Genomic DNA, 9,973 nt, shown 5'->3' on the forward strand with positions numbered 1-9,973 from the left:
AGATATAAATTAAAAATAAAGTTATTAAATTTCGGATATTCGGGTATCCGAATATCCGAAATTTTTTGAAACTGCCATCCGATATCTGAATCCGAAAATTCTGATATCCGATTTTCGGATATCCGATTTTTCGGATATTTTCGGATCGGATTTTCGGATAATTCGGATCGCGGATTCGGATATAATGAACACCCCTACATGTGACCAGACTCAATTGAAAAAGTTAATGATATTTTGACCGAGAGACGACAAACGTTAAATTGTACAACATCATAGACGAGCCAAGCAAAAAAGAAGATCAAAGATGACGAGTGAAATTTGAATAAAAGTTGAGGGACGATTGGCGTTTAAAACCTCTCCACGATATTTCTAAAGTAATTCATAATTTTCTTAGTACATCAATTTGTAATGTGCGAATTGATACAATTTTTTTAAGGAGTATTTGCTAGTCGATAAATTATACTCGTATCACCAAAAACAAACTTTGTTAAAGCTTATAAAGTTTTTTTTAACTCTATATTTACCCATGTATAAATTCCCTCTTTTAGAATTTGAGTAATTTTTTGCCCTAATAACTGAATTTAGTACTCCGTAATAATACCTTGAACCATCAACCATCAACCATCAACCATCTTGAGCTATTTTCATGATTACCCGCCAATTAGTATTAAAGCGTATTCATCATACTAATAAGACAGTTAGCTTTCATTCATTGCAAAATGGTCACCAACTGTTTGATAAAATGCCTCAACCAAACCTCAGCTATCTTCATAACTCTATGCTTAATCTACTGCATCAAAATCGCCCATTTCAAGCCCTTGACATCTTCATCAAACAGATTCAAGATGTAGGTGTTACCCATGTAGATGAAGCCTCAACTGCAGTCGCTATCAAAGCATGTCGTGGAGACTCGAAACTCGGGTGTCAGATACACGGGTTTGCATTGACATCAGGGCTTGACTCGTTTTTATCCGTATCTAATTCATTGATGAACATGTACTCCCTGTCCGGACAGCTTGATAAAGCTTCTGTAATATTTGATAACTTGCCTAATCCTGATACTGTTTCATGGAACACGTTGCTTTCAGGGTTTAAGGATGAAAACAATGCGTTAGCTTTTGCTTGTCGGATGAACTATTTAGGGGTTAGTTTTGATGCGGTGACGTACACTACTGCCTTGGATCGTTGTGCGGATTGTGAAGAATTTTTGTTTGGAACCCAATTGCATGCTCTTGCTATGAAAGCTGGAATGCAGTGTGAAGGGTTTATTGCGAATGCACTTGTAACGTTGTACTCGAAATGGGGACGTATTGGTGAAGCAGAACAAGTGTTTGATGAAATGCCGAGTAAGGATTTAGTTTCATGGAATGCATTGCTTTCAGGTTATAGTCAAGAAGGAAGTTATGGAGTAGAAGCGATTAAAACTTTTAATGAGATGATTAGATTGGGATTAAGGCTTGATCATGTTTCGTTTACAAGTGCCGTTTCAGCTTGTGGTCATGCTAGAAACTTGGCTCTCGGGAAACAGATACATAGTTTGGCGATTAAAAGGGGATATGGAGTGCATGAGTCGGTTTGCAATGTTTTGATCTCCGCATATTCAAAATGCGATCAAATTAAAGATGCAAAGTTGGTGTTTGATGATATGGTGAATCGTAATGTAGTGTCATGGACCACTTTGATCTCTATAAGCGAAGAACACGCGGTATCTTTATTCAACGACATGAGAAAGGACGGTGAGTATCCTAACGAGGTGACGTTTGTTGGCTTGATTTCGGCCATATGTGCGAGTAATAGTGTGAAAGAAGGTGAAACGGTTCATGGTTTATGTATAAAGTCTAGCTTTTTCTCAGAGCTAGTTGTTGCAAATAGCTTTATTACCATGTATGCTAAGTTTGGCTCCATGAAAGACTCGGTCAACGTTTTTCAAGAAATGGAACGAAAGGTGATTATTTCATGGAACGCGTTAATATCCGGATTTACTCAAAACAAGATGTTTCAAGAATGTTTAGTAACATTTTCCACCACAATTATGGAGTCAAAACCAAATGAGTACACATTCGGGAGCGTTTTAAGTGCCATAGCTTCTTCCGAGTTAATCTCCTTAAGATACGGGCAATGGTGCCACTCTTATTTATTTAAACTCGGGTTGAATAACGACCCAATTGTTTCTGGTGCTCTTCTTGACATGTATGCTAAACGTGGAAATATAAACGAATCTCGTAAAGTGTTTGATGAAATCAAGGATAAGAACCAAGTTGCATGGACTGCAATTATTTCGGCTTATTCAAGACATGGAGATTATGAATCCGTTATGAAATTATACGATGACATAAAGAACCAATCTTTCGAGCCCGATTCCATAACATTTTTATCTGTATTAACTGCGTGTGGAAGAAAGGGAATGGTGGAAAAGGGGAAGGAAGTATTCGAGTCAATGGTCAAACATTATAAAATCGAGCCGACATCAGAACATTATTCTTGTATAGTGGACATGTATGGGCGGGCCGGGCGGTTAAAGGAAGCAGAAGAGTTTATAAAACAAATACCAGGTCAAATCGGGCTCCCGGTTTTGCAGAGTTTATTAGGATCATGTAAAGTTCATGGGAACATGGAGATGGGGAAGCGAGTTTCTGACGCTTTATTGAAGATGGAGCCTGAAGAGTCGGGGTCGTATGTATTGATGTCGAATTTGTATGCAGAAAGAGGTGATTGGGATGAAGTTGCAAGAATAAGGAAAGGGATGAGGGAAAAAAGTGTGAAGAAAGTTGTGGGGTTAAGTTGGGCGGATGTTTATAACGGTAATGGGTCGCCACATGCTTTTTCATCAGACGATACGTCTCATCCGCAGACAGATGAGATTTATCGTATGGTGTGGTGTCTTGGATCAGAAATGAAGTTTGTAAAGGCGGAAGATGTCATCGAGCAAGTTACAGTTCTATAGTAGTGATAAAATCTTCACAGGTTTGTAGTTCTTATTAGGAATTATTGCAACAGGAATGTGTTTGTTTTGCTTAAGATCCTGATAGAATATGATTGAATTGAATTGAATGTTTGATTGGAATGAAAATTTGAAAAACTATTTAAAGGAATGAAGCCACTGTTGTCCATGAACTGAAATTAATAGAACTAGAGCAAATATATTTAATGTTTAATACGGAGTAAAAAATAATAAATCGTGGACGGCAGGATTCGAACCTGCGCGGGCAGAGCCCACATGATTTCTAGTCATGCCCGATAACCACTCCGGCACGTCCACCTGATATGATTTAATTTAGTTAATATTATGGTATATCATATATATATATATGTGTGTGTGTGTGTGTACATTTTTATACGCAAATTCCATTTGTTATTAGTATTTGCTTGTTTATTTATATAAACTACTACGTATTATTATTGTTGTTACATGCACACTATTTTGTAAGCGCTTTTCAATTACACCAATACTCCGTATATTAGAAAAGGGAAAGAGATTAGTAGGAGTATCATATGCTTGTTTTGGACTATAAAAATAATTAAAAATTTTGAAAAGTCTTTTTAAAATCATTTCGTACACCAACAGATGATGCAAGAATCACAAAAACTAGAGTATGATAATAATAAAAAAATAAATGATCATTAACCATGAGTATTAAACTACTATTAACACATAAAATCCCCATGATTCATCTTACTAGAAACCAAACTTGTTGAATCTGGCAAGTTTACCACCAGATTAGCTGATTAGGTGACAAGTAAAAACAGATTTTGGCCGAGACACCATGGTTCATTACATTACATGTCAAAAGAGATGGATAATGACTTGGCAATTTGACCCAGTTGACACAAGATGCAAGTCAAAATAGTTTCTTTCATGTGCAAATGCGTCGAAACTGAAAGAATTCATAGAGTATGACTGAATGACGACGAAACTACCCCTTTCTTATAGATATGTGTTTCTTTAACATTTTAGAAAATGGCACATAAATGATAAAACTTCAATGTCACATAAAAGCTAGAGGCCATAGTGTTTTTCAGTTCAAAAATGCAAGCAGGAAAAAATAAAAATATTCAGTACATTAAAATGATTCAAGATAGCTGTTATAGGAAAAGAAAGATCAAAGCCTCTAACGGTAATCACATCGAAGAAGGCCCATCACACCGAATTTCCATATTTCCTCTTTCAGATCAAAAGCTTCTCAATTGCATCCTGAAAATCAAATAAACTTCGTTTAGAAACCATTACTAGGATCAAAATGACAAACAATCACAAAATATCAGAGCAGAGACAACACACACACACACCTTTAGCTGCTGTATTTGAGTTTTCAATTGGCTGCCTTCGTTACTGGTCACGGAACATGCAATAACAGGCCTAGTGACTCCACATGCTCGTCCAAGTGCTTGTTTTGATGGCACAAAAACATAAGGTACATTCTGCCAAATACGACAAACACATAATTATCTATTAGTAACTGCAAAAAATGCTAAGAAGTAAGATAATTGATCAGTACCCGTAAATTAAAAATATCAAGAAAAATTTTATTTACCTTGTCTTCAGCAAGGAGGGGAAGATGAAGAATAATTTCAAGAGGCTCAGCATCCGCTGCCATCACAACAAACTCAGATATACCCCTGTTAAGGGTCTTCGTAGCTGAAATTCAGATCCATATATAACTAACATTAGTTAATACTCATCCGAAATCTCAATACATAGATCAAATTTCACTGCCAGATACAAAACAACTAAAGTAATAAACTTTTTATATAGAATGCTTCAATTAACTCCACATATAGACTTTTTCTTCACGATTCACCTACATCGATCTAAGACTAAACATGTATGGAATCAAAACATTATAAATGGTAGCCAATAAAGTCCAAAAGTTTAATCAGGTTTACAAATACCATAATTAAAACATTATAAACTTTTCCAACACAAACAAACATATATCATATAAATAATTTCCCTGACACTATGTAAATTACAATTACAATAATAGTAGTAATACTATAGCAAATAAACAACATAGAATCAAATAAGCCAGCTTTGACTGATCAAATAACACTATTTGAGGCACATAGTATTCATTAACATCAACATAATTAATAAAATATTTCCACGAATATGTTTCAGATAATCCAAACACATATCCATTTAAGAGTGCTGGGAGTGGTGGTATGTCACCCCCTCGTCCCACACAATGTGACCGAGTCCCCCACTCCCCTTGCTAGTCACTTAGTCTAGTCCCTCCTTGGTCAGTCTCATGGGCGATGGACCTTACCTCATTTATTTCCATTTTTGCTTTTTTTTCTTCAAATGGATAAATTATTAAATATAATAAAATATTATTTTAACACACTAACTAACACACTAACGACATAGGTCACCACTCCCCACTTTTTCTGACTCAACAACTCACGCCTGACATGCCAAGTGACCTCAGTCACCACTACCAGTGCTCTAATTCACCTTTAATCGAAATCTATACAAGTTCACTATAAAATGTATCATTTACAGAAGGAACATCCTATTTAACCCTAACAAAGATAATCCTATCAACATTAATCTACTTTTCTCAGCTCAAATAAGCATATGTATATAAACTGTATTCACTATAATTTATGTACATGACATGAATACCAATCCAACATCATATAAAAGAATGGAATCAGCCAACTTTGACCTAACAAATACCAACATTTGACCTAGATAGTACTTACAAAAATTAACTTCCGCATCAAAAAGAGACATACACGATTCCATCAAAAATTCAATAGAACAATTAAAAAAAATTAGTTTGTAAAGGGTCGAAAGGTTTTTTAATACCTTCATTAGCACCCTTCTTAAGCTGCTTGTAATTAGCAGCTTGTTGCACAAGATCCAAAATTGTAATAGTTAGTTGAGCATCTGCAAGTGGGTATGCTTTTGGATTCACAGCTTCACCAGTCTACAACCCCCAAAAAAAAAAAATTTAAAAAAAAAAAAAATCAAAACTTTCAAGAACCCAAATACAAAGTAGATAATATAGATATAGATACATGAAAGATTGTAATAAGGAACATAAAAAAGGGAAAAGAAAAATATACCATTTTAACGGCGTACTGAAGACACTGTGTTTTTGTGAAATAGAGGGAGGCTAGGGTTTTACCTTGTTTATATGAGTTGAATTGAAAGGATATTGATGTTGAGGGTTTAAAGGGGAAGCTACTAGCAATTGGCTGCTAGGGGCTTTTTAGGGGTGTTTGAATTTGCGTTTTGAAAATTGATTATGCGTTTTAAATAATTGATTTTAGATAATTGGTTGTAGCAAAACGTGGTTTTGATAAATGGTATTTGAATTTGATTATGCTGTTTGATATCGTAATAATCAGATAATCAGTTTTTGAGTGTTTGGGAAAATCGGATTATTTGATAGCTTACCATGTAAAATTACCAAAAAGGACATTAGTTGAAAGTAATAAAATATCCACATATAATATTTAATATTTAATTATACCTATTTATAAATTGTACTAAATTATGACCATATATAAATATATATACAGGTAGCGTGAGAACAATATTATTATTGCTAACTAATAAACTAAACGTAAATTCATTAGTTCTATGAAATTTCAAACATGCAATCATGATAAACATAGATCGGTACGATTATTCAAAACTAAAGTAATGTCCTCTTATACATAAAATGACATTCACCTAGACATCATAAGATCATTTGCAATTCTATCTCTTACTATACTCATATATAAATCATCATTTCTACGTTGTGCACCTGGCTCTCCGTCAGTTACATTAATGGTAGTTGACGACCCAATATCTAAATCCTGAGTTGGACGATAATTTTCTCGTTGTGCCGTGTCAAATGCTTCATCAAAGTAACCTTTCATTCTGATATAATTGTGAATTGCCATAGATGCTATCACGATATTAACTTGTGTTTCATATGAATAATTTACATGCATATCTTTTAATATTGCCCATCTTGCCTTCCATACTCCAAATGTTCGTTCAATCACATTTCTCAATGATGAGTGGTGATAGTTAAATGTCTCTTTCATTCCTTTAGGAGCACGCATAGTAGCAGTTTCACCGCGACGAAAATCTGGTATATGATAACGAATATTGTTTCCTTTATACGGAGCAAGATATCCTCTGGTATTTGGATACCCAGCATCAACAACATAGTATTTATCTGTTATGAGTTAAAGAGAACATTATTGGTACATACAGAATTACATGTAAGCATGACAACATAGAACAACATAATATTAAAATATGTAAATTAACTAACCTCCAATTGGACGTGGAAAATTCACTTCTTTTCTTCGTAACGCTTCTAGAAAAATTCTTGTATCATGTGCCGTGCCTTCCCAACCCGCCCAGACAAATGTAAAACACATGTTAAAATCACATGCTGCCATAATATTTTGGGTTGGATATCCTTTTCTACCGATATATTTGGCTTGTTCATGCTCTCGAACAGACGCTCTCACATGTGTACCATCAATAGCTCCAATGCAATCCTATAAGCACAAATAATTAGGTAATTATAAGAAACCTTTATAAGTTAGATGCAACTGAAATTTCAAAAGAGTAACATTACTTACCTTGAACATAGGATAGTAGCGAGAATCGTTTAAAAGTTGTGGTGGTACTTCTTCATTGTAATAAGCACTTGGCCTTATAATGTCCCCGCTCAGCTTAAGCACAGTTTTCAAAATCTTATGAAGATGTCTATGAATAGTTTCTCCCGAATGGTTAAAGGTTTCCTGAGCTAATCTTTTCCACATCCATGTGCTAGTATTAAAAAAAAAATACCAACTGACTCCTCAATAGAAACATTACGAGTTGGCATTACACCGTAACGCAATTTAAGATCTAAACATAAGCTCTTAAATGTAGTGACCCGAACTTTTCCATGTTTATATATATTAATTGAGATTGATGTTTACATGATTAAATGTTTCCAACATGTTAAGCAATCAAACTTGTTAAGACTTGATTAATTGAAATAGGTTTCATATAGACAATTGACCACCCAAGTTGACCGGTGATTCACGAACGTTAAAACTTGTAAAAAAACTATATGATGGCATATATATGGTTATATATATAGTTAACGTGATATTATGATAAGTAAACATATCATTAATTATATTAACAATGAACTACATATGTAAAAACAAGACTACTAACTTAATGATTTTGAAACGAGACATATATGTAACGTTTATCGTTGTAACGACATTTAATGTATATATATCATATTAAGAGATATTCGTACATCATAATATCATGATAATATAATAATTTAAAATCTATTTTGATATTATAAACATTGGGTTAACAACATTTAACAAGATCGTTAACCTAAAGGTTTCAAAACAACACTTACATGTAACGACTAACGATGACTTAACGACTCAGTTAAAATGTATATACATGTAGTGTTTTAATATGTATTTATACACTTTTGAAAGACTTCAATACACTTATCAAAATACTTCTACTTAACAAAAATGCTTACAATTACATTCTCGTTCAGTTTCATCAACAATTCTACTCGTATGCACCCGTATTCGTACTCGTACAATACACAGCTTTTAGATGTATGTACTATTGGTATATACACTCCAATGATCAGCTCTTAGCAGCCCATGTGAGTCACCTAACACATGTGGGAACCATCATTTGGCAACTAGCATGAAATATCTCATAAGATTACAAAAATATGAGTAATCATTCATGACTTATTTACATGAAAACAAAATTACATATCCTTTATATCTAATCCATACACCAACGACCAAAAACACCTACAAACACTTTCATTCTTCAATTTTCTTCATCTAATTGAACTCTCTCAAGTTCTATCTTCAAGTTCTAAGTGTTCTTCATAAATTTCAAAAGTTCTAGTTTCATAAAATCAAGAATACTTTCAAGTTTGCTAGCTCACTTCCAATCTTGTAAGGTGATCATCCAACCTCAAGAAATCTTTGTTTCTTACAGTAGGTTATCATTCTAATACAAGGTAATAATCATATTCAAACTTTGGTTCAATTTCTATAACTATAACAATCTTATTTCAAGTGATGATCTTACTTGAACTTGTTTTCGTGTCATGATTTTGCTTCAAGAACTTTGAGCCATCCAAGGATCCATTGAAGCTAGATCCATTTTTCTCTTTTCCAGTAGGTTCATCCAAGGAACTTAAGGTAGTAATGATGTTCATAACATCATTCAATTCATACATATAAAGCTATCTTATTCGAAGGTTTAAACTTGTAATCACTAGAACATAGTTTAGTTAATTCTAAACTTGTTCGCAAACAAAAGTTAATCCTTCTAACTTGACTTTTAAAATCAACTAAACACATGTTCTATATCTATATGATATGCTAACTTAATGATTTAAAACCTGGAAACACGAAAAACACCGTAAAACCGGATTTACGCCGTCGTAGTAACACCGCGGGCTGTTTTGGGTTAGTTAATTAAAAACTATGATAAACTTTGATTTAAAAGTTGTTATTCTGAGAAAATGATTTTTATTATGAACATGAAACTATATCCAAAAATTATGGTTAAACTCAAAGTGGAAGTATGTTTTCTAAAATGGTCATCTAGACGTCGTTCTTTCGACTGAAATGACTACCTTTACAAAAAACGACTTGTAACTTATTTTTCCGACTAGAAACCTATACTTTTTTTGTTTAGATTCATAAAATAGAGTTCAATATGAAACCATAGCAATTTGATTCACTCAAAACGGATTTAAAATGAAGAAGTTATGGGTAAAACAAGATTGGATAATTTTTCTCATTTTAGCTACGTGAAAATTGGTAACAAATCTATTCCAACCATAACTTAATCAACTTGTATTATATATTATGTAATCTTGAGATACCATAGACACGTATACAATGTTTCGACCTATCATGTCGACACATCTATATATATTTCGGAACAACCATAGACACTCTA

General features: G+C 33.7%; 3 protein-coding genes and 1 non-coding gene across 4 annotated transcripts; 1 reads left to right on the top strand and 3 right to left on the bottom strand.

Moving 5' to 3' along the window:
• Window positions 1–561: 561 nt before the first annotated feature.
• LOC139904224 (pentatricopeptide repeat-containing protein At4g32430, mitochondrial) lies at window positions 562–3,030 on the top strand. Its single transcript, XM_071886155.1, has one exon. The coding sequence runs from the start codon at window positions 647–649 to the stop codon at window positions 2,942–2,944; it is 2,298 nt and encodes a 765-aa protein (XP_071742256.1). The 5' UTR covers window positions 562–646; the 3' UTR covers window positions 2,945–3,030.
• A 147-nt stretch (window positions 3,031–3,177) lies between these two features.
• On the bottom strand, window positions 3,178–3,259 carry TRNAS-AGA (transfer RNA serine (anticodon AGA)). The gene has a single exon. It is a non-coding gene; the product is annotated as a tRNA-Ser (tRNA).
• A 711-nt stretch (window positions 3,260–3,970) lies between these two features.
• LOC139904226 (uncharacterized) lies at window positions 3,971–6,170 on the bottom strand. Its single transcript, XM_071886156.1, has 5 exons — window positions 6,073–6,170; window positions 5,813–5,933; window positions 4,533–4,636; window positions 4,288–4,419; window positions 3,971–4,192 (listed from the first exon to the last, which is right to left on the bottom strand). Exons 1-5 carry the CDS (start codon window positions 6,073–6,075, stop codon window positions 4,166–4,168), a joined length of 387 nt encoding a protein of 128 aa, XP_071742257.1. The 5' UTR covers window positions 6,076–6,170; the 3' UTR covers window positions 3,971–4,165.
• Window positions 6,171–6,681: 511 nt separating this feature from the next.
• LOC139843120 (uncharacterized) lies at window positions 6,682–7,779 on the bottom strand. The gene is made up of 3 exons (XM_071833194.1): window positions 7,597–7,779; window positions 7,281–7,512; window positions 6,682–7,181 (listed from the first exon to the last, which is right to left on the bottom strand). Exons 1-3 carry the CDS (start codon window positions 7,777–7,779, stop codon window positions 6,682–6,684), a joined length of 915 nt encoding a protein of 304 aa, XP_071689295.1.
• Window positions 7,780–9,973: the final 2,194 nt, after the last annotated feature.

Source organism: Rutidosis leptorrhynchoides, chromosome 4, assembly GCF_046630445.1.
Source record: "Rutidosis leptorrhynchoides isolate AG116_Rl617_1_P2 chromosome 4, CSIRO_AGI_Rlap_v1, whole genome shotgun sequence".
NCBI classification, from domain to species: domain Eukaryota; kingdom Viridiplantae; phylum Streptophyta; class Magnoliopsida; order Asterales; family Asteraceae; genus Rutidosis; species Rutidosis leptorrhynchoides.